The sequence below is a fragment of the Nesoenas mayeri genome, assembly GCF_963082525.1.
Source record: "Nesoenas mayeri genome assembly, chromosome: 1".
Lineage (NCBI taxonomy): Eukaryota > Metazoa > Chordata > Aves > Columbiformes > Columbidae > Nesoenas > Nesoenas mayeri.
In genome coordinates this window covers 13,902,923-13,928,207 of record NC_137541.1, presented here as the reverse complement: position 1 = coordinate 13,928,207, position 25,285 = coordinate 13,902,923, and the positions used below count along the sequence as shown (strand labels likewise).

Here is a 25,285-nt window from a genome sequence, read left to right as displayed (position 1 = left end):
GAATGTCTTCAAAGGCGATGGAATTCTTAGAAGCTTTAATATACAGGCATTGGATATTATTGACCATTTTAACATATTAAAGGTAATTACATATAATTGCATGTATTGTTTTTTATTATTTTTAAGTTTTAATTTAAATTTTCTGGAATTTTTTAGGGCTTGAGGGCCCTTGGACGCCAAGGAAAAATAAAGGAACTTTCTCTATCAGAATGCAAAAACATCAGTGATACTGGGATTCAGGTAAAACTTGACCTCTTTCCTTGATGTTTCCTGGAAGCCTCTCTGTTTCTTCAACTTAACCATGTCCAAAACTGGTCTTATTTTACTCTGTACATCATAATTCATTCTTCATTACACCATTCTACACTCTCACTCTTACAAATTATTCTTCCCTTTTATTCCTATCAATTTTTTTTTCATTGCTCCCATGGAAGCAGCAGCGAGCACCCTGTGGCAGGAGCACCCAGACAGAGGAACTGTCAGAGCTCCAGGAGGAGGTGAGCAGACTGGGGAGCACCAGGGAGTGCGAAAGGGAGAGAGACGACTGGAATCACACCCTGCCTGCCCTGAGACAGGCCTGGCAGGCAGACAGGACACAATACAGAGGATTCCTTTTCCTCTGTCTGTCTGAACACAGTGACCTAAGGGGCAGGAGGCAATGGTGACCAGCTCCTGCCCGGTGCACCAGGTGTCTCATCTGTGACCACCCCACCTTCCCAGGTGCCCCTGCATGAGAGGCACGATGCTCTGCAAGTGTAACCGAACACTGATGAGGATGATGGTTCATCCAGCTTGGAGGTGTCACTGATACGACCCACCTCAAAAACTGCTTCCAAAAAGAAAAAAAAAAGTGTCATTGCCATAGGAGCCTCCTTTCTGAAGGGAACAGAAGGCCTGATTTGCAGACCAGACCGACTTCTTCGGAAGTCTGCTGCCTCACAGAGTCACAGAATGTCGGGGATTGGAAGAGACCTCAAAAGATCATCCAGTTCAATCCCCCTGCTGGAGCAGGAACACCCAGATGAGGTTACACAGGAAGGTGTCCAGGTGGGTTTGATTGTCTCCAGAGGAGGAGACTCCACAACCTCCCTGGGCAGCCTGTTCCAGTGTTTTGTTATCCTTACTGAGAAGTTTCTTCTCAAATTTAAGTGGAACCTCTTGTGTTCCAGTTTGCACCCATTACCCCTTGTCCTACCATTGGTTGTCACTGAGAAGAGCCTGGATCCATCCTCGTGACACTCACCCTTTATATATTTGTAAACATTAATGAGGTCACCCCTCAGTCTCCTCTTCTCCAAACTAAAGAGCCCCAGCTCCCTCAGCCTTTCCTCATAAGGGAGATGCTCCACTCCCTTAATCGTCTTTGTTGCCCTGTGCTGGACTCTCTCCAGCAGTTCCCTGTGCTTCTGGAACTGAGGGGCCCAGAACTGGACACAATATTCCAGGTGTGGTCTCACTAGGGCAGAGTAGAGGGGAAGGAGAACCTCTCTCGATCTACTAACCACCCCCCTTCTAATACACCCCAGGATGCCATTGGCCTTCCTGGCCACAAGGGCACAGTGCTGGCTCGTGGTCATCCTGCTGTCCACCAGGACCCCCAGGTCCCTTTCCCCTACGCTGCTGGGGCCAGAGATAAAGACGTGAGGACAAAGCTTCCTGCTCTGTTACGGCCCTCAGATTACAATCTGTTAGTGATTTTTCAGGTAAGCAGTGATGAAGCTGCAGCAAGAAGTCCAAGGGCGATCCAGAGAGACTTCAGGGCTTTGGGACAGCTGGTCAAGGGATCAGGAGCACAGGTAGTGTTCTCCTTTGTCCTTCCAGTCCCGATGAGGGAACAAGCAGGAAGGGCCAGCAGATCAATACCTGCCTCTGAGCCTCGTGTCACCACCAGAATTTTGGGTTTTTTGATCATGGGTCAGTTTACATGAGACTGGGCTGCCAGTGACAGACAGGGTTCACCTGTCTCAAAGTGGGAAAAGGATCTTTGCACAGGAGTTATCAGGACTCATTGAAAGAGCTTTAGACTAGATTTGAAGGGGGAAAGAGAAAACCAGGCTCACTAGAGATAAGCCTGGGACTTGGCAGTGTTAGGTTAATAGTTGGACTTGATGACCTTAAAGGTCTTTTCCAACCAAAACAATTTTATGACCCTATGTTTGTATTATTCTAATCTTGAATTTTGCCCTCTGCTTGACTCTGACATTCTCTCCACAAGAGCCCAAATTTCTAGTGAATTATACTGTGCAAACTGCAATCTAAACTGCTGGTACTATTATTTCTTTCTTGCTTTACAAATCCTTAACTGATTTCTGTCTAGAAGATACGTTTCCTATTGCTGATGTGGGCTTCCAGGTCTTGCTTTCTGCTTCTTTAATCAGTCATTTGCTGAGTGCCGTATTTCGATGACTTAACATGCCTCACTCAATGAAATAGTTGCATTTCTTTTAATGTGTTACACTTGGTTCCTCATATGCTGATGATATATTACTACACATCATATCTCTTACTGACACAAAAATGTCTTAATATACGTCTAAAAGCGTATTTCTTACCAGCATAAATGGTATCACTGCTATGATTAAAAATAACAAATTGTATTTCAAAAAGAATTGCATGTGCATCTTCACCAGATTGAATAGATGGCTCAGCTGTTTTATGGGAAAATTAGCACAAATTACACAGTGTCATTATTTGAATATAAAAGCTTTTAAAATGTCCTATGAAAACATCAAATGCATAATTTATTCATACCTAATGATGAAACTAATCTGCTAGAAAATGGACTAAATGTGTTTTAAACTAGGTGTTTGAAATACTGATGTCTTATTCTAAAAATCTCATAATGCTCACAGCAAGACACCTATTGAGTCTCACTAACCTTCTTTTTTCCCATTGTTTTTATTTTTAAAATTGTTATTATAGACAGTGATTCAGGCAACGCAAAGCTAGATATTGTTCTTAAAATAAAAAGATTAGGTTAAAAATGTGTTGTTTAGTGTTCTGATCTTAATCTTAGCCTATGAACTTAGAAATTTCCCAGGGTCAGTAATCTTTATAAAGGAATCAAACAGAAAATTAATTAAATTGTAGAAAGACAGTTATTTACCTTGATGATAAATTATGAAGTTACACAGTGAGAAAATATTTTATCTTTTGAATAATCAGCAATTACCATGGAAATATTATTAATAATACAGTATTTGAATTTCATTTTACAATCCTTATGCATTTTTTGATATTTCTGATTTACTGACTCTTGCTTTTTTTAATGAATGTCAGCAATGAGACTTGCCGTCCAGATATTTGTTAGACTTACACTATCATCACAGTGGTAACCACTGACTAAATTCTCTTGTTTTGGTAAAATCAGTTATATGGTGTTACTATAATTCTTTTTACGGGTAAAGCATTGCACTGGAAACTGGAAAAGCTTCAGAGAGGGTAACAGGGATGATCAGAGGTCTGGTACAATCATCTCTATAAAAGGAACAGACAAGCGCGGAACCCGCGATGTGGAAAGGAGATGGCTGAGGGAACACGACAGAGATCTGTTCAATCACAAGTGGCGCAAAAAGGGGGCACAGGGGTCAACTTTTTGTTGTTTACTTCCATACTTAATCCAGTGGGTGTGAAATGGACCTAGTTTGAAAACTGAGAGTGAAAAAAAGGAGACGACAGTCTCCAAAATGTGTAGTTCACCTGTGAAATTCACAGGTTGCTTGAAGATTTGACAAATTCAATAGGATTGCATAGATTTACTGCTTTCTGTTTCAGAGCAATATATGAAATAAACACTAGTTGGTAATCCTACAGCAGAAAAAAGATCCATCCCTCTTATTAGGTAGGAGAGAGGATTTACATCTAAATAAGAGCACTTTTACTGTAACTGAGAATTGTTCCTAACCATGTATAGCAGAAACGCTTAAATCATGTTTTTAATGATACAAATTTCATGCCCATAAACACTTGCAGATTGTGAGGCTGCAGGTACAAGCGATGCCATCACGTAATCCCCGTCTTCAGCTGCTACATTTTTTCCATTTTAAAGCTCCCACATCCATCATTTTATAGCCATATACTGTAAGGATGAGTCAGTTGTTGCTGCACCACAAGGGATGCATCTGGATTGAATCTTGTAGCCCAGTATACACGTCAGGCTATAAGGATTTGCTTCTTTAGGAATAATTCTGACTGGCCGTTTGTGAATGTTCTGTGTAAAGGTCCATGTTTTTAACCAAAACTTTTACCAAGTGTGTACACCTTGTGTATCTCATGGAAAGTCTTGTAGTGCTTTCGGAGGAGAATATTCACATCTGCATTGTGCTGTCCTTATGGCTAAGAAACTATTTCAGTTGTCTCACTACACAGAGTAAGTTCAAAAAAAGACTGTGAAAAACTAAGTGTTTATGCTTTCCTTGTCTGCCGTATGAATTTGAACTTTTAGAGGAAGGAAGCACCAGCAGGGAGTACAGGCAGGAGTTACAGAAGCTGTGTTGTCATGGACCCAGGGAGGGCAGGAGAAAAACGAGGTGAGGAAGTAACTCGAAATGAAATGGCAAGTCCTTTTTTTGTAAGCTGAAACTAAGGATATTACAGAAAATTTGTAGAGTTAACCCCATTGCATGCTGCACATCTTGGTCATCCTTTGATTATATAAAAAATATTTAAATTACATGAAAAGAAAATGTATAATAAGAGGGCTTTACTAACACTGTTAAGGTAAATTGCTGAAAGTTATGAACTGCCAAAAATAATGTTGACTGTACAGTGTTAATTTGTTTACTTGTTCCCAGGCATTATAAGAGTTTGTAAATGCTTACGTGACCACATATTTTATAAATAGATCTTTGCTCATTTGTAACTCAGATGATGCACATTTAATGAGCAGCAATTTAGTATTTTATACTTTCATTGATTCTTGTGTATGTCCTCAGGTCTTATTTACAAAGAATTAAAATTGTACAAATAAGTTAGAAAATGTTATTTCCTTCACATGATACTCAATTCTTTGTAGTGTCTAAATGTTTTGCAAACATTATTTATCTTCACAACCTCTTCTGTTATTTTCTCTATAGGTTTAGCACTAGGGACACAGAGATGAAGAGAGCAAACAAAGCTCCATTTCCTTTGCAAATATAATTTTAGCGCTATTTGCAAAATAATGTAGGGGTAGACTTAAAGTTGTGAGCAAATTCAGAACCTAACTTTGAAGGACATTTTAAATACGTATGCAAACTATGCCAATAAAAACAAGATAACCATATCGCACAGGCACTGAAATCTTGGCTTCAGCTTGTGCTACGTACCCTCGCTGAGAATGTGGTGATTAAGTCATCACATCGGAGGCCTAATCCTGAAGGGAATGCAGTTTCTCTTACACGTGGATAAAAACCATACAGTTGTTATTGGGTTTAGAATGTTTCTGTGTTGTGGGTAACAGCCTGTAAAGCTAGGACTGAAATAGAAAAGGTACAGAAGTCAATTTTTGTATGTTCTGAATTGTCCACTCTAACCAGTCCTAAGTTAAGCAATCACATCCTGCTATTTGTTATATAAAAGAAGCCCAAGCAGCACTGCCTTGCTACAGCTATACTGAGAGATAGATAGAAAAAAGAACTTAAGAGTGAGGATAGAGACATAAAATTCTAAAATTCCAATCTATTAAACAAATCTCAGACTTAATAAGTTTATTTGCATCTGTTTAGGTAAGACTTGTGAAAGTCATGCACAGTCACATTTTGCTCATCAAAGAGCTAACTTTTACCAGTGATCAACCATATGTTAGTGCCTGAGTTCCTGGTTTACATAAGGAAAAAATAACCATGTGTCAAAATCAATTGTCTGATTACTACAGATTTTTTTCAGAATTATAAATGTGCAATATTTGTGCATGATAAATATGGGCATTTGTGTGTCTCCGTGTGCATACACCTGTTATTTATCCATGCAGCCCTCAGTCTGTTTATCTCAGGACTAATTACTGGAAGTTTTGAAAAGCTTTGTGCAATCAGTGTTTTTTATTCAATCTACTATGTAAGTGTTTCCTTCTTTCTCCTACCGAGGTAGAATTTCCATTCCAGTAAATGACAAATTACACTGGCCTTAGGCCAAGATTAGTAGGCCTGGAAGATCAGCTCAGCAACAAATCTAAGGCATCTCCCATGGTTCTAGGCTGGACATCACAGAAGGATTCTCACTGAACCTAAAGCTTTGCTTGAATTGCAAAATGTTCTGAGATGCTCTCATGAAGAAATAATTTTAGGTTGTTTGGTTCTTGAGTTCATGTCACAGTTTAAATCTGTAGGCTCTTCAGGAGAAGGTTTCCACAAACACAAATTATGGTCTACCTTCTTCTCTTTAGAGGCCTAGAAGTGAATATTTTCAGGCCTGAAAAAGTTTCAGACCAAAAGGTAAACAAAGTTTCAGAGGGCAAAGGAGAAAAGTGTATTTTATGAATCTAGGTGGCCTTTCATAGGAGTTTCATTGCTAAGAATAAATATGCATAGTATGTCAAAGTTATAACTACCCACGTTTCAAGAGAAGCAAAGTTTTATGTGGGGTTCGTTTAGGCTATTTAAAATACACACTTAAACATGCATTTCACCAAACATTTTTGTTCATATGATCACCTGCCAGAGGTGCAACTATGTCAGATAAAAAATACATGAACATATTGAGTTGGTCTAATTGTCCCTTTCATCATTTTGATTTGCCTTGTAATTGGCCTTCGTGTAAAAACTGAAAAGCTCATGTAGGAGCTAGAATGTCTTAACAGTAGTAGTAGTTTGGTCTGGTATGGTATTTTCCAAAATGATCTGTTTTACAGAGCGTATGAAATACCTAATACCTGAGTTACAAAGGTGCTGGAATTGAAGTCAATAGGATCCGCAGGTGTTTATTCACTCTAAAAATGAAGCTAGAAATTGTAGCAAACAGGTACAACAGCAGGAATTCCATGACACTTCAAGCAGTTGATTGGCTTGAGCTCCACAGAGCAAATCAGAAGCTACAGCTCCCGAGTGACAGTCCTGAGATTCTTACCTGTTCCTTACCAAGACAATATTGTAATTTATACAGATACATTTGTTTGTTCAATTTTTTCAAAAAAAAAAAGGAGAAAAGTTAATATACACAAAAATAGGCATTTGCAGAGAGTGGAAGAATAAATGTATTTGGGGCTGGTCCTTTAAGCACAAACCTTTAGGTTCTGTGTTGTGCTCCATTTGAAGAACCCAAATCCAACATATTTTAATATATACAGTGGAATTTACATGAATGTTAGTCTAATGAACACGTAGTATAATATATAAGCAATGGAAAATAGCTTCTTAATGCATTTCTTCTTCTTCTAGTGACATTTACAGCCAACAGCTGAATGACTTCACTACTAACAGAGGGTACCTGCAAAATGAAGTGCCTGACGTGGATGAAAGGATTGACTGTCATAAACTGAGGAAAATAGAGTAGACATGTCACCTAAGAGTGATTGGTTTGTCATTCTTTCAGGAGTTCTGCAAGGGCACAAAACACCTGGAACGCTGCCGTGTCTCTTCCTGCCCTCAGCTGATGGATGAAGCCGTGCGAGCGATGGCGTTTCACTGCCGCAGACTCACAGCTGTCAGCATCGCGGGGTGCCCAAAGGTTCGTGCGAGAAATGGGGTGAGAGCTCTGGGATTGCGATTGCAGAGAAGCACTTCGGATTTCATTCAGAACTTTGACCTGCTGGCGTCTGTGTCTTGTCACAATTCTACAACATACCCAACTAATTTGGAAATCAGAGCTCAAGTTCAGCTGACTTTCCGTGAGTTTTAGGTTCTGAGAGATGGCTCTTGAGAGTGCTTGGCATTCTTGTGATGGTTGCAGCTACAATGTAAAGGTGTCTGCACTGGATCAGGGATTTGTCTCTCTAGGGGTTGATATCCAGGGAAGGGTAAAGAGAGAGGGGCTTTTAGTGATACTTCTTGCAAATACTCTCTCAGCTTCTGGTGTTTTGGGTGCTTCCAAAGCATGGTGTCTTTGTTTCAACAACTCTTGGTATTTTCATGCTTTGTTTTTTTCCAGTGCTCTTTCTGAACCCAGGTAAAGCATAAACTGGGGCACAAGAACTTTATACCCGTGGCTTTACATGGGAGGGCAGTGGCTACTTTGAAAATAGCAGTAGTGCCTAAGAGCTGATGCACCTAGAGATGTAAATTCACGCTTAATTATTTTGAAGATTATAAGCCCAAGAAAATAAAATTTATGAGGTCTTTGGATAACTTATACCTATGGAAGGCAGTCTTCCTTAGGTTGTTTTTTATAGTCAGTTGAGCAAGGTGTTCCTACAAAGCATCGGTCAGGGAACCTGCCCTCAGTTCTTGGAGAAGCTCCGTCTTTGCTGACTGCCAGAAAGAGACTCAGAAAACTGGGCATCCAAGGGCTGTATGAATATTCCCTTAATGTCCAAGGTACTGTGAGAGTTTTGCTGAGTGCAATGTAGTGTATTGTGTTGAGTATGTATTTATTACCAATAAGACCGTGTGCAGTTGCAGCCACATTGAATTAATTCACATCCCTTTAGGAAAGCTGCTCAACTAATTTTCATTCAGGATGTCTACATATCTGAAAAAAATACAATTATTTCCAGCTATTAATGTATTTAGATTCAGATTCATCTATCGTGAAACTTAGTTCCTCTTTAAAATGAGGCCATACTGCAGCATTTTTGCATCCTACATTTTCTGTGTAATTTATTTTTGATTAAAGTCCTGCATCTCAATTATCTTTTACTTGTATCAGAATGTGTGTTCCCTTTTGGGTTTATTGCTGTTATGAAGGCATAAATCTTCTTCTCTGTACTTTCTGACTTAATACCTCTGGATTTTATGCATTTCATTATTTCTGTGCTTTTAATTATTTTCCTTAAGAGCGAAAACAAACACTTGATGCAATTTGGGAATAAGCAGTTTCTACAATGCTGATTTCTTTGGGTTTTTTTTAAATTTCATGGAAAAAATGTTGTAGTGTTGCTTCCATCACTATCAAGTGGGAATAGACTAAGTTTATTGCTACTTTTGGAAAGGTTCATCTTGAACTCTCCTTTAAAATTTCGTCATATTCATTGGACCAGTTTCCCTTTTTTTCCTGCTGCAGTGCCCATGTCCTCTTCCCCTCCACAACGTCTGCACCCATTGCTTGTCCCTGCCGTCCTCCTCTCCGGCACCCACCTCCATAACCCATGACCGCCCTTCCAGCCCTGTGCACGGCCCTCGTGTCCTCTCATTCACTGCGGTGCCTCAGCACCTCAGCCTTCTGGCCAGACAGCTTGAGGTGACCTGGCTGAGGAGTGAGCCAGCCCTGAATTATTTGTGTTCTGATCAGTTCATTAGATTTCAAAAAATGAGTTTCTCAGCCTCTAGGCTAAAGCCCACAGGCTGGTGTCTCAGATCTGCCAGGCCAAGGCAGTTGCTCTGTGTCTTACGTTAGCCCGTGGTTTGTATCTTACAGATACCTGCTGTACAGCATTAATTATTATGTATTCATCTCAATCTCCTGTATCCAGTGCTTTTAGATAGATGTTAAGCTATTTTCCCATAATGTTAGTAATAATAAAAAGTTGTGCATGGAGTTCTTCCCAAAGTAATTGTAGTTCTGTAGTTTTGCAAGCAGTCTTCTCTGCCATGGTTTCCACTACACCTTATAGACTAACACAGAAAACAAACCAACCAACCAAAACCAAACCAAATCACACCAAAACAAACAACGATAAAAACCCCCACACCACAAAAACAAAACAAAGGACAACAAAACCAAGCCAAAAACAAACCCACAAAACCAACCAAACAACCAAAAACCCAACCTGGAAACGCCCTATAAAATGGCAGTTGACATATTAAGGCTGCAAATTGGGAGTTTCCAATTATCAGAGCAATGATTTGTAAAACAGCATCCTGGGAAGGGAAACGGGCCAAGTGTTAAGGAATGTTAGGATGGCTTTTGATAAGGGAGTGAACTGGGTCATATTTTGTAGTTCCTTCAAATGGAACAAGAAGCAGTGACCCAGTAATCCCCTTCCAGTGCTTTGTTCCTAGATGGTATCTTTTATTTAAACAGTTACAAAGCCAATCTGTTAACTGCAAATACCCTACTATTTTCAGAAAAGAACATCAAGGCTATTTCAAATAAACCTACACATTAGTTTACAAGTCCTTTTTTGACAAGAATCCAGCTTGCAACTCCATAAAATGGGCTGGGTACACCTGTGGATGTTAAAACTAATGGGTCTTTCAAATCCTTTGGCAATGTCTAGTATAAGTTGAGGGGATCCAGCTGCTAAGGAAGGAAATATTTTCCACTCAGAGGCTGTTTAAAAATGGTCAGGAGATTAAAGTAAGAATTAACCTGTTCCACAGCATATATGTTAATATGTCTGACCATCATGTCCTGCAACATCAGCTATATTAAAAACAAACAACAAAACAACATAGCAAGAGAACATGGACAAAATCAATAAAGAGATACATGTCCATTAAGAATGTTTTGGCATGTGGTATTCAGGTTACTTTAAAATTAGAAGAGCTTATCATTTTAATAATGTATATTGGAGCAAATTAATTGTCTTTGAACAAACCCCACCAGCTGTAGTGACAGTGCCATGAGCCTCCCTGTCACGTTTCTATACGCCTGGAACAGGGGCAAGTAAGACTGCAAATGCTGATACTACAAGATATTCAGCAGTGCAGTTCTGAGTTGTACTCAAGGAAAGAGCCCGATTCAAGAGTAATTCTTATTTCATAGGAAAAAAATGAATTTGCTGTGGGAAACATATCCTACACATGAAAAAATACAGCAAGACTTGAAAAGACTTGATTCATTTCTGGTGAAATGAATCAGCTATTTAAATAGCAAAGTTCTGAAGACACAATTCGATTATCAATGAATTCTGTACCTCAGTCCTCTAAAGGGAATAGGATTGAGTGTATGATGTAGATTTCTCTTAAACGCATCTGATACCGACTTCAGAGTCAGCAATTTATTTTTATTTCGATAGGAATATAATCTATTTATTGATCTTTTAATCTACTTATTACTCTTTTAATCTATTTATTAATCTGTTTAAGATCTTAAGATCGAGCATGTAGCTAAATCTGGAATGCACAAAGCACAGAATTACCACTATATTCCAGGAGGACTGTATCACAAGATAGATAGTGTGCTAATTTTCTGTTCCACAACCCAAGGTCCCAGCTTCATCTTGCCTTCTTGTCCCTTTTCGATTCTCTTGAGATTCGCTGTTTAATGCAAGTGAAACCCTCGTCTCTCTTTCCACCTTCCCACTCCACTGATTTTAATCAAGTATCTTCAAAAGGTCGTTAGTACATCCCCTCTTGATTTTTGGTCCTGACTGAACAAGGTAATTAAAGTATGTGCAGAATGTGTTCTTGACTGTTCCCGTTGAGGTCAGTGGAGTGATTAAGTAGCTCGCATGACTGCTTATGTACCTCGGAGACTCCATGTCTGATGTTTTTCCCAAATGTAACTTCTAGTGTTAATGGCAATGAATATCACTTTAGAAAAATGGAATTGTGATGTGGAGCTAAGCAGCTCTGCTTCAGAGCTAAAGGAAAACCTCTGTAAGTTAAAAAGGTCTTGGTTTGAGACACTCATTTGAACTGATACAAAACTGATTTAGCTAAACTACAAGTGCAGCCTAACAGAGAAAACTATGCAATAGCAGGTGAGGCTAAAGGCTTCTGTGTGTTACATGCACAATTGTGAGGTTGGGAAAGTTACACTATTGTGCTTAGGTAAAAAAAAAATATCCCACAATACTTTAGACTGTGCTGGAATCACAGGTAACTAATACCTAATATGCTCCTGACATTTAAGTGACAGTTCCTGTAGGGCCTCTTGCAGAGATTCAGGATTCCACTGTGCCAGAAACTTTACTTCCACAAAGTATTTTAAAATGTAGTTTTCCCACAGATCAGAGACTAAAGTTGTGCTTTGTGGGTTTTTTTCTTTTCTTCCAACTGTTAAATAATGTATAATTGCTGCGTGTCTTGTTGTTTCATTCACAGATGACTGATAGCTGCATCCAATACTTGGCTGCCGCCTGCGATTACCTCCACTTCTTGGATGTCTCGGGTTGCATCCATCTCACTGACAAGGCACTGAAATGTCTTTGGAAAGGCTGTAAGCAACTCCAGATTCTCAAGATGCTGTACTGTAGAAACATTACCAAGTAAGAGGATATTTCTTAATCTTAATTCAGAGGTGTTTTTTCTTCATTGGCATCACGTTGCCATGCTGGGTACATGGCTTGAGCCATTTTGCTCCTTCATTTAGGGGGTGTCCACATCACTGCCTTCAGATTCCTGTGGGCTGGTGTGGGTATCCACATATTCTCATGTCAGCCAGAAGTGAAGGGAAATAGGGACCCCGCTGTCTTTATGGCAGACAATGTCCTGTTAGGGAAATTCCTACAGACACAGAATGTCACCTCGATGGCATATGAGAACACGAGGCAGAAAACCAGACTGGGCCTAATGCTCTCAGCCATCGCGTTGTGTACTTGAGCTCACGCCGATGGCTTGTGGGAGCCTGTTTCTCACTGACCACATGTAAGTGTGTGGCAGAAGCAGACCTGGCACTGATGTGGGCTTGTTCTCAGAATGCAGCATGGGTACAGGGCATGACTCAAGGTATCATAATCATAGTTTCATGAAATACAAATGAAACATATTTGTCATGGATCTACAATAAGAAAAAACAAGTCATCTACCGCAACGCAATCCAGCTTCCCCACTGGTGGAAATGGACCCCTCCTCTTGATTCCCATGGCGTGTAAAAGCCAGACAGTTCTGGTCAGGTTTAGACATGATTTTTCAGCTGTGAGTCTTTGAGACGCAGATCTCATGTCTGTCATCCTCCCATGGGCATTCAGAACATCACAGACCAGAACTGCACAGTGGCCAGACACACCAAAGAACCCCTTTGAAAAAGAACTACAGTTTAAGCATGATTGATATGTCCGGGTATATAACTTAATCAAACTTTCTGACTTCAGAAAGAGTAAGAAATATATAATACTATGTCATATAGAAAATATCCATAAGAAGAGAGCTCTAACCCCACTCTAACAGGACCATTGTAGATAGCACACTCCATGCTAAAACATTCCAGGGTTTAATAGACACTTTAGAGACCACAAGACCAATGCAGATGCTTAATAACTTAAAAGATATTTCCAGTGTGTTTCATGCTTTCCAAACCCTTCTTGGTTTATTTCCCTCTATGTGTCTCACCACAAACAATTCCACTGTCATTGCTTTTATTTTCCTTACTTGTCTCAGACTTAAGTTTTCTTACTGTCATCTCAGAACTTCCATCTCGAGATCTATACTTCTAATTAAATACTTCTTCAACACAGAAAGTGTTTTGAAGGACTGGCATGCAAGAGGATGAATTGAAAAAAATTGTTCTAAATGACCTACAGTGCTCATTCTGAAAAAAAAAAAAAAAAAGATATTTCAAATAAATTTCCTCATAACTTTCTGGTTTACAGTTTTTCTCATTTTAAGCCTCAAGAGACTTTCTTTTACCCCTAGATTACTGTTGTTGACTTGCTTTTTCTGTGATTTCATATCTTTGTTCAGAGCACCAAACAGTGTGTCATCCCTTTCGGGCCCTGGTTGCTTATACATCTTCACACAGAAGTGAGATGTAACAGGAACAGAAATTTGGGTGCGTTCCAATTTATGTTGGGTGAGGAACGATCAAAGGGCTGGCCTGACCTCTCAGAAAACCGTTTGCACTATTGCAGCCTTTGCGGGATGACCCAGGATTATGCCTGTGCCTCAGAGTCCCATATGCTATGGGTTCTCCAAATGTCTTGATTAAACTCTTCTGGCTCAGCCAAGGAATTTCCCAACCAGTTATTTTTACTGTAAAGAAAGCCCTGGAGACTCACAGATCTTTACAAAACAAAAAGCAGCCGTGAGACACACATCTCCACCCAGTGTTATCTTTGCCCTTTTTCTGATTTTTAGAACAAGGCAAACTTTGCTGATTTTACTTTCTTGTGTCTGACTTTCTGGTATGTGACAGTGGATGTTCTTTTCTTTTCTTTGCCAGCCTCAGTCTCCAGCCCTTTGCACCACATGCTCGGCGATAGGAAACTCCTACCCCATTGGAGTCTGGGACAAAAATCTTTCAGGTGGATTGATCACGTAGAATAGTTCAGCAGTGAAGACATTTTGCACGCTCCTTCCAAGAGGTCTGAAGAGCCCCCCAGAGCCAGGCAGGCTGCAGACCAGGCTCACCATGCCAAGCTCCAAGTAGCCTTTCAGTCAGACTCTAAAATTGCCATTAGATGGAATATATTCAGAAAATAAAAGGCAGTTCATAGCTAGATTCAGGTAGATTCCACATCCTGTTTCACACTTGCAAAAAATCTTGTTGTAGTTCAAGGCCAGTTTTGTGACAATGATAAAGAGCATTTGTTTTCTGCCAATAACTACATCAAAAGCACAGCAAAAGGATGGCGCTGATGCTACACTGTTAGTCATCTTGCAGCAGATTTTCAGTAATGCCATCAAAAGCAATGACGGTACCGTCAATTACATGTCACAATATATCTTTATAGAACTGTGTATTTCATTCGCAACTTGTATGTTTTTCAGTAATGAATAATAAGCAACAGATTGTCAGAAAAATGAACAACAGCGCCTCATTTTCTGTTTTCAGACTAACTCTTAAAACCTTATTCCTTACATTTTCATAGAATGTAGAGGAAAAGGTTGATTTCAGGTGTAATTTATGTTCTGCAGATGTGAAACTGACATTTCAGAGACATTTAATTCCCTGTTTAAGGACATGGAAGAGGACATCTATGTAAAAATCAGATTAATCTGGAGAACTACACACACTAATGTTCTCAGTTCTAAAGAAGCAATAGAAGAAATATGTTTTTAGTTTGAAGTTGCCCTACAAAAAACTATAAATCATGTATACTTCATTTTGCCAAAGGACTTCCACATTATTTATTATGAAATACTAAGCAGTCCTAGGAGACATCTCTTACTAGACTGAGCCTTGCAAATATTGAGGCATATCTCTTGTATTGTGTCACATTCTTTTTCAAAGTTTTATTATTTTGACTGTTTCGTTAGATTAAAATAAAAACATATGGAGCCATAAAGTTCTTCAAGTTTCAGTCCAATGTAGCTTCATAGGAAACAGTTACGAGCAGAGCATATAAATTGTCCATTCTTTCCAGTATCAGGTAGCATTCATGATTACAGTTGCCAACATACTAGCCTGGTTCCAGCTTTCTTAAATGTTAGAAGAAAAACCTGATATCTTACTGCATATTTCTGTATCCAGAGGCTAATAAACTTTCAATTAATCCTGTTTCTAAATGCCATAAAGAATCATGGATACTCTACCTGTGGGAGTGTATGATACTAGTGCAATTGTTTCCTTCTACTAGAGGAAAAGCAAGCTAACTGCTTTTTAAAATGTGGCTTCTGTAGGAAAAGGTGGTATTGATTGTGATTCACTTAGGACTAATCCCAGAAGAAATGACACACTGGCACCTTTAGAGAAGCACGTCCCTGTAAAACATTCTCCTCAAACTCCAAAACACAAGCTCTGTTCTCAGTCGGGTGCAGTGCTGAGGAAGGTGTCGCTCTCTAGCAGCGCTTCTGGGTGCAAAATGAGAAAGGAAACCTGCCAGGGCCAGGAGAAGCCAACCAGCCTTGTGCTCGCACCAAACTGCTGCTCGGCTGTGACAGTTCGGTTCCACCAAAAGCTGTTCTTTGAGAGCAAATTAAATGCTTCCTTTATTTTTATTTTTTCTTTGTCTGTGCTAATATGAAACCAGTTAAATATCTTTTAAGTGCATGACTGCTCTGTCAAAAAATGACTCATCAACAAATACTATTACGATTTTTGCCTTTTAAACAGGAATTCCATTGGGTCTTAACAGCTACAATACGTTTGACATATGGAGAACATTCTGGTTTTGTTATTATTGTTGTGTTTTCTGATGGTTGCTGTTGGTTAGAGAAGATATTGCAAGATGTCTGTTTTCTTGAAAAGGCAGAATTTCTTAGGTCTCAAGGCAGGAAGGAGTTGGGAGTCCAACACATGTAATCGGAACTGAAGACAGCCTACACAAGATTTGGTAAAGGACTGAGAATAATTACTATTAAGTTTTCTCTTGAAGAAGAAACAAAAATACCATAGTATTGTCTCCTGACTGTAAATCGATATTTAGAAGTGACAGGGAGGCTCCTGGAGTGCCATGTTTCAACCATCATGTGTGCTCGAACTGGATGCCATAAAAAGATAGATACACTTACTGCAGCTGACAGAGCCGTCAGAATACTTCAGCTTTCATGTACTCTTATCACTTTGTGTAACCTGGAACATGCTTGCAGGATGCTTTCTGCTTTTCCCATTAGCTGCCTGCCTCCACTTGCCTCTTCAGCTTAATTTCTCCTGCACTTCCACTATAACCAGTTCTCCCATGTTTAAGTTTTTTTTTTTCCATTACTTTTCACTAGATTGTTTTTTTGTAACCTCAACTCAAAAAGCCTTTTTCAAAACCTCTGCTTTTTATTATGATGGGCCCAGTGAGATGTTTCTGAATTTTGGAATGGGCCAGGATTCAGATCATGATGCAGAGCTGTATTGCCCAGTATTGACCCCCTCTTAGTAAAGGGATTGAAACTTTGAGTAAAGATTCACTTATATATTCCAGTGCTGCTCAAGCCATGTGTTTGGGCCAGTACTTTTGTCTGACTTATACCAAGAGATATTTGCTTTGCCAAAGAAAGATAATTGTAATTATTTGCTGAAATACTTCTATTCATCAATGTACTCATTTAAGACACTATATAAATAAATAGGCAGGCTCTATCATAGTACCGTATATCTTAAATAAATGATCTATTTTGCCATGTGTTGATGATTAATGAATGGCTGTTTCTGGCAAAGTAATCAACTGTAGCTCCAGGCATGGGACAGCATAAGTTTCCAGAAAAATAGTAACAACTCCCCTTATACATGCTTCAGACAGCCACCATACATCGCAGTTTCCATGAAAAACAGGAATTTGGACTTGGATGAGTTGACTTTTATTTTATAGCTTAGCGCTTATAGCTCATATAAATTGTGCACACATTCCTCTACGGCACAGGCCTCCCTAATATAAAAACAGATACAGCTTTGTGTTCGTGTGGTTCATACAGTGTGTCAGTGTTAGATTAAAAAAAAATAAAATACTCTGCAGCAGCTGAAAAGGAGCCCTCCTGGCTTCATTAATTTTATCCCTTTTGCACCCCTCCCTGCTGTGGGGGTGCATTGCAGCTGTGCACATCAGCCTCTTCTGTAACCATCTTCAGCATATTCACTTTGGGGAAAAAAAATACTGTAGTAGCATTACTGGCAGATAACAGACCCCTTTACTTTGGATGTTTTTCTATTATTGCCTAGATGCCATACATTATATCCTGTTACAGAGCGTAGGAGACAGGCCAGCAGGAGCAAGGCTGCCTGGCCGTGGCCATGGCACAGGCTGGGGGCGCAGAGCTGGCGTGTCCCCAGCAGCACACGCTCGCTCAGCCCGCCGAGCTCTGGAGCCAGCGGTGGGGGAGGCTGTGGATCCACACAGCCGCAGCGGGCTGGCGGCCAGCGCACAGGCACCGTGGAAAGAAAGAGACCTTCCAAAGGCAGAAAGTGGCGGGTTGAGTTTCTTCAGCTCAGGAAGGCACTGGAGGTTGGAAAAGAGGGAGGGGAGAGTTACTCTTCACTTCTTGTTAGGGTGTCTCCCTCAGCAGGCTTCATTTTCTTCTATTTCTGTAGTGTTTGCTCTAGGGTGTTGATTTTGTGTTCCAGTGCTGCAAAGGGGCAGGGGCTACAAAATGCTGAGGGAGATCAGAGGAGTCATGGGGGGTTTTGAACCGCATAAGAAATTCCCTTCTGGATCAGCTGCAAAACAGCCTTGGGGCAAACTCAGGCCAGCAGAGGTAACGTCAGAGCCATTATGCTGCCCATTGCACATGCAATTCAGTTTTGGAATCAATACACTTTAAAGAGGTGGGTGACGGAAGATAACTACAAGTGGAAAGATCAGCCAAAAAGAAAGCAGGTGAGCCAAGAAAGGGTAAAAATACTTGGAGGTGCCACAGAGACCGTTTGGAGAAAAATACAGAGAAAGGGACCTGCACAGCTACCGTAGCCTTCACTCTGGAGATTCTGTGGTATCTCTTGATGTAACTGGTTTATTTATCTTGTTCAGTGTTTTCTTCAAAACACAATGCTATCATTCCAATGGTATCACCTGCTCAGTCCCAGAGATCTGTGTTTTAGTCAAGACAGTCACTGACACTAGAGCAAGTACAGGTGAGGGCCACCAAGATCATTAAAGGGCTGGAGCAGTTGGTGTGCAGAGAGGCTGCAAGGATTGCTTGGCTCAGCCACAAGACAAGGGTGCTGTCTGTAACTCTGGCAGAGGACACAGAAGAGAAGACACAGCCAGACTTCTCCAAGGTGCACTGACAGGACACATGGCACATGTAAAGTTCTGACTATATACAAGGGAACTGTTTCATAATGAGGAAACTAGTCAAACACTTGAACAGGATCCCAGAGAGGCTGTGCAATCCACATCCCTAGGGATGGTCAGAGCTCAGCTGGCAAAGCTATGACCCACCTGGTCTAGTTGGATCCATTTAGAGCAAGATCAGGATTAACTGATCTCCAGAGGTCCCTTCTGTGACACTATGACCTAACCACTTATCTTCTTTCTTAGTTTCCACAATGCCTCTTATAATATTGATAGCTTCAGTTAAAACAAGGAACATTTGCTCATTAAACAGCTTTTAGTGTTCTTTGTAGAAACAGCCTCTGCAATTTTGTTTTTATTCCTCCTGTCATTTTTCTTGTAACTCTCATTGCAGACAAGCTGTCTTGAAATACACAGCCAAACTGGAGAAACAAGAACATAACGATGCTGACCCTCCCTCCTGGCTTGGATATGACCGGGACGGTAACATACTCACCTTCACCATGGAACGCACATCAGAGCCTGAACAAACAAATTCTTCAAAATGAAAAATGAAATTGCACAACATCATCTACAATTCAAAGGCTTTCCACTAGACCATGGAAAGAACACTTTTTTCTTAAAACTAATCATACTTTAATAAAAGGCCTTTTGTTGAATTAGCAAGGAAGCAATGCGAATCGCTCTTGCAGGACTGTGTATGCCTTCAAGCAAGACAGCCGTGCTGACACAACATTGCCAACTTTCTGATTTTGGTTCAAGCTATCTTCATCTTTCAATAATGAGAAGTTTTTGTAGTCCCATGCAGAGTAAGTAATAAATAAATCTCTGTGTGTTTGGGGTTCTTGTTTGTCATTAAGGTTCTCTCCAGGACATTAACACTCTGACTTCCCACAGAACTTTGCACTTGACTCTGCTGGTACTCATCAAATGCAGTGTTCTTCAGCAATGAAGAACAGTGAGCAGGTAGTGACAACTAAGTCCTTATACACAACTATATGATACACATTTACGCCCAGTTCTCTACTTATTAACAGTCACTCCTGCACACAGAGCCCTAATTCTCACAAAAGCCTCCCAGGCTGAGTTCAACTCTAAGCCAGCTGATGTTTCCATTTGCAGACCTGAAGCACAGGCTGGCTGGCAGCTGCCACAGCCAGGAGAACAAAATAGAAAGGGGCACAGATGAGAAAAGTGTTACAGGATACATTTTCTCCAGTTAAGGAAAACATCTTCTCATCAAATGGACAAAAAAAAAAAGCATACGTGGGATTTGCCCCTCACTTCTTTTTTTCTCTAGATGAGGAAAGATTAAGTTTCACCTTGTTATAGCAGAACAAGACATTACTCAAATGCCTTTGGGGAAACTCCCAAAGATTTGTCTCTCTTCAGCTCATTCTTAACCTTTATGTCTAAATTTTGTTTAGCTAGTCTCGACATCTATTAAAGTGGAAAGAATATAAACAGAGTAGGTTTAGTGCTAGCACCATTTTTCTGATGGCTTATTTAACTTCTTTAAGCAAATAACTACCAATCCTAATGTTTAATTCCAGCTAAGTTTAGAATACGAGGTGCTTCTTTCGCTTCATTTGCAGCAGTGCAAAGGAATCATTAGTTCCAAAAATTTTTCAGAAAATCTAAAACCATGACATGTTTATTAATTTTGTATCTTTTAACAGTAGTAGTATAGTAATTACTAATAACTAGCAATATTATATTGCTTTTACTAATAGTATTACTAATGTTTTATATATGTATTTTTGGTATAAACAGTAACATAATTTGCCATCTACATCAGTGCCCACCTCATCCAAACAGTACACACAACAGCAAACAGAATGGAGAGGTTTTAACCTGAATTATAGTAAAAATGCTGCCCTTGCCTACTGAAGTCCATTAGCCAGGGGCAATTGTACCTCTTGGGGAATATTATGGGAAAGGAGAAGTTCAATTTGTAACGTAGCATTATGATCTAAAGTACTAACACACACATACACGACTTTAAACCTGAGCTGAGATGCTGAACCCTTCTTTGTCAGTCTCCATCCACTCAGTTGGCAAGAATTCTTATGTTTCAGTTTTAAACCACAAATTTCAGTACTTCTTTTATAAGGTGCCATGTATGTGTATGGAAAGGCTTTTAAAAGCTCCATTTACTGTGGGTTTGCACTACAGTAACACAAAATCCTCCATAAAACTCGCACGTGCCCTCGTGCAGGGTGTACACGCTTCCCTCGCCTCCCCCCTCTGCCTCAAAGAGCTCACGGTTCTGTCGTGCAAGGCTGACAGTCACTGGAAATGTAGCAAATAAACTGATTCCAGTTCTCATTTACCAGGCAAATACTTCCACTCTTTGGCAGCTTTTACTTTAGGGGAAAGTTCACATGGACTCTTATCTGAAGTCCAGTTGGTAGAATGTTCCTGCTTGAAACCAGCCAGATCCATTGCACTTTGGAGTATTTACTTTAAAAGCTTTTATTTGCAGACAAACAGCAGTAGACAGAGCTAGGGCACTTATTTCTATCCTAAAATAAGTGGTTCAGGATGACACAGAAGAAGTTCTGTCATTTCATGTAAGTAGTTTTAGAGGTACAGTGCCCATTGACAAGGCAGAAACTGCTCAGGAGTCAAACACCAAATGAAAAGACCGAGTCAGAACTAGAGTTCTGAAAGTGGTTTTATCCTGTCCACAATACAAATCATTTGGTTGAAGAAAATTCTCTGCATTTGGCATGAACCCATAGAATTCCCACAGTACTAAGATATTTAATTTAAAATATTTTATATCTTGCAGAGCATGTCATCTCTGAAGTAAGTTTTCATATTTTCAAATACGAGACATTGAAAATGCTTTTTAGTTTTAAATGGCAACTCCAAACTCTTGTTAGAAAGTTACCAGTTTTTAAGTGGTAATGGATTGAGTTATACAAATTCTGAATACGTAAGATCTTGTCATTCCTAAAAGGCACTATGAGTAAACCAGACCTGTTAAGCATCAGCTGCTGGGTTGGGCAAATCTTGGGTTAAAACACCCTAATTTTTAATATTGTTTCTCTTATATTAAGAATATACATCAATAAAGTTCATAATTTTACAGAAATGTTCCTTTACAATTTCTTGATTTAATCTCTTTGACCTACTTCACCTTTAAGAACTCTTCAGCTTGACAGACTCGATCCAGCTTTGGCTTTTAAGACACACTTTGCCTTTTTGTGTGTCAGCCTTAATCCATTTGTCCATTTCATTCCTTTGATTCATGTGACCTGGAAAATAGTAAACACATCTTCATATTGCCATTTTTTTCACACTCCCTGGAAATACTTATATAAATTCTACCAAATCAAAGGCTTATACTTTTAAACAGGGGTTGCTGGCAATCTGACAATTCATTCTTGATAGTTTTTTGTATTAATCTGATTTCTCATAATATGTTATTGCAATTAAGTTGTGGTATTTATTATATAGTACTGTATTTTTATTATGGGCTAGCAAATACATCTATATTAGACATGAATCTGGCTAAGTAATTTGAAAAGTTTTCATCTTATTGTAGGTAAGACCCGATTTTCCAGATGACCAAATGTGTTGCTGCTCTTATGGCTTTCTTATGATTATGGCTTAATAAAACCCACCCTGAGATGTCTGTCGTCTTACATGTTTCACATAAACTTAGTATGTGTGGTCACGCTCCGAAAAACAAACTGTAACACAGACAAAAGAAAAAGTTCAGCTTACCCTCATTTTACAATTAAGAAACCATGGCCAAGAGAGACTAAACGATCTTCCAAATTTATACGGAAGATTTATGACCAAATTGGGAATTAAACTGTGATCTTTTAAGTCCTTTATCACAAGATCAACCGTCACTTCAGTTTATCTTCACAAAATATCTTTTATTATTAGTTTAGCATTCCTGTGACCGAGTTCTAAGTTTAGAACTAATTTGAGCCTGGAATAGCATGAGGGGGGATGGCAGGGCAGCAGATTCTGAAGCAACTTTGCAAACATGCTCTGCTCTGACCTGTAACACAGCTGAAGTTCAATTTTAGCCATGTCAAAACCAGTGGCGAAACTCCAACTGACATCACTGCCTCGCTTTCCACAACTCGAGCCCACGTGCCAAACTTTTCAATAGCGTTTCAGCGCTCTGGTACTTCTAAGTGAGATTAATGTAAGGTTATGGGCCAAAGCCCATCAGTTCAGCAGCAGGCTGAGGTTCTGTTTAGAGGTACAGGATTTCCAGGGGAGTCCAAAACTGACAGAGTTCTCTCACTGAATGAAGAGATATTGCAATGTCCTTTGCAATCTGACTACAAGGTGCCTTCAGAGATCTCCATGTAGATGTCCCAGCACAATTTCTGCACTCGTGATTGCTCCAGGCAGCAGCCGTCTCAACTACACTCCATCTCCACATCATTCCTACTGTAAGGCAGAATCCACAGTTCTAATTATGGACTTAAATCTGTGATGATCATCACAAAGTTGGACAATGTGTTGTATGTGAAATCTGTTAAAATCTGGAACTTCACTTCCTCAGAAAGCTTTCCTGAATCATCAACTTGCAATAGTATTGTATCAGAGAACACAGAACAGAAAACAAAAAACTAACTTTTAAGTATAGGTAGCCCTCAAAACATTAGGTCAGCCTGAATTTTACACAGGAAATAGCCTCCAGGTGTCAAAAAATGAACCAACAAAGAAGTGTAAAGGAAAATTTCACTTGTTCCCTTAACAGAGTTGTAGAGCACTGAAAATACAGTGCTTTTTTTGTTTCCTAAAGAGATAGGACACAAATGTAGGCCAGAGTTATATTTTCAGAAAGTGCACATTGGAGTGTTTAGTCCCATTTCTTCCCTCTCTCATGTTTTTGTCACTGTGGCTTGTTCTTCTGCACAAGGAGCAAACACCGAAGCACACAATCAGCCCTGTAAATGAACAATTTCAGGCACTGCTTACACCCCGCTACACTTCTGCTAAAAAGTGAAAGAGTAGTTTTGAAGAAACACAGAAACAAATTAACAAGACCTGCTCTAAAATGCAGTTGTTTTCTGAGCTCTGTTTCTCATTTTGCATATGCTATGTGAACTTAGAAAAGTGTTTTGTTTCTTATGCTTCTTTTGGAGATTTGCCTGGGAAGGGAATGCAGAAAATATCAAACTGCCTGCAGGAACGTGTCAAGTTCCACTCCCCAGGGATGGGGATCTTCAAACCATTTTAAATTTATTAAGCCTATCGCCGGTAGCAGGTTCAAATCAAGCTTAAGATATTTAAATAGCTTTGGGTATGAGGTGCTAATCAAGCACCAAGGTTTAGTTGGAGACCTTTTGATGACAGTCTGGTCTTAACTGTACTCCCAGCCTGTATTCTGAATACTATGGGAACATGACTGGATTTTGAGGATGACTTTGCTAGTGTGATTAAATCAGAAAAGCAAATGGCCTGTTGGATTAAGAATAAGGAAGGGTGCTGGGGTTGAAGACAATTTTCAGTGCAAACCCCACCAGTCAAGAGGAGGCAGATGCACCAGTATGCTGAGTGGCCGCTTTTTCAATTTAACCCCCAGGAGAAAGGTTTTTCTTCCCCATGTAACAGCAGAAAACACCTTTGCAGAACATTATGCAGTGAAGTACTGTTTAATGTCCCCAGGCTCCAGAAGGCAAGTGAACAGAGTGCTCTATTCTATCATAAACCACACAGAGATGAACATATTTTAAATGTTTTTCATCAGTATTGTTAAGACTGTGGTATATCTCAAAAAGGCTCTGAATAGCTTGAGTTAAATGCAAGCTGAAACCCATAAAAATCTGTAGGATAGTATCTCATCTAATGTGTTTTCTATAAAAATTGGATGAACTTTCTATTTGACTCAAAGGAATGTAATCTCTTCCAGATACAACCTGGGTCTTTGTTTGTTTATTTAAGATACTACTTAAGGATCAAGGCTTCACAGAGGGACAGTGTTTAGAGGGACACTCTAAAACTAAGCTCTTCCCACTCAATTCTAGTGGCAAAGAGTCAATAAAAATTGTTTCTAGGAAAGAAGGAAAGTTTTGAAGCAGTGCCTTGAGAACAGAGAGAACGGGGAGGGACAGAGCAGTGGACAATGTTACTCCTGGGATCAGAACCCTAACTCTGGATGTGAGAGCCCCAAGTCAGCTGTGCCGGGGGAGAAGGAACACTCTGCTCCGCTCCGCCAGCTGTGAGCTTTCAGCAGGAACTGAAGTTTGAGCAGACTGCCACAGCACAAGCTCTTGCACTTATCTCCCTTTTGAAGGCAAGTTGCTTGCCTCACATTATTCAGCTGTGTTTTTATTTAACCCTGGAGCTCCATGCAGCTAAAACCACAGAAACTACCTTAAAGTAAACAATCTAGAATTTCTGATAACAAAAGGAGTTAAATGCATCTGTGAAGCATACGCAGTACAGGAGACTCATGCAGTCAGCTCCCTCCTTTCCCACTGGCTTTGCAGCAATCCTCCAGGGCACATCCACAGCACCTCAGCGGCTGCTCTCCCAGTACTACTGGATGAGGAGCCATTCTGTGAGCAGTGAGAAACAAACTATCCCTGAAGGACATGGACACAGGAAACATCTGCCTAAACCCCCTGTGTTCCAGATGGGAATCCAGATCTAACCTCTGGCAGATATGAAAGCCTTATTTCAGTGCATGCCTGAGTGAATGATTGTTTTAAGGGGAAAGGTGCTTCTTGCCACAATCTACTGGAGAACCAA

At 39.9% G+C, this 25,285-nt stretch overlaps 2 protein-coding genes across 4 annotated transcripts in view; one reads left to right on the top strand and one right to left on the bottom strand.

Annotated features, from left to right (window-relative positions):
• The window catches only part of FBXL13 (F-box and leucine rich repeat protein 13), a gene marked incomplete at both ends in the record, with an annotated part of 84,782 nt that extends 65,674 nt beyond the window's left edge, over positions 1–19,108 (top strand). The window contains 5 exon segments of the mRNA XM_080363186.1: positions 157–240; positions 7,507–7,641; positions 12,060–12,223; positions 18,948–19,047; positions 19,049–19,108. Of these exon segments, the coding sequence (XP_080219312.1) occupies positions 157–240; positions 7,507–7,641; positions 12,060–12,223; positions 18,948–19,047; positions 19,049–19,108 (543 nt within the window).
• FAM185A (family with sequence similarity 185 member A) overlaps positions 17,637–25,285 on the bottom strand; it is a 40,499-nt gene continuing 32,850 nt past the window's right edge. Inside the window, exons 8-9 of one of the 3 annotated variants that reach the window (XM_080363210.1) lie at positions 21,699–21,816; positions 17,637–17,758 (exon numbers count right to left, since the gene is read on the bottom strand). In XM_080363210.1, coding sequence (XP_080219336.1) covers positions 21,701–21,816 — 116 coding nt within the window. In that variant the 3' untranslated portion in view covers positions 17,637–17,758; positions 21,699–21,700. Of the gene's footprint in view, positions 17,759–21,212; positions 21,817–22,185; positions 22,255–25,285 lie in introns of those variants that run through there. The other 2 variants (XM_080363211.1, XM_080363209.1) reach the window with 2 other exon arrangements.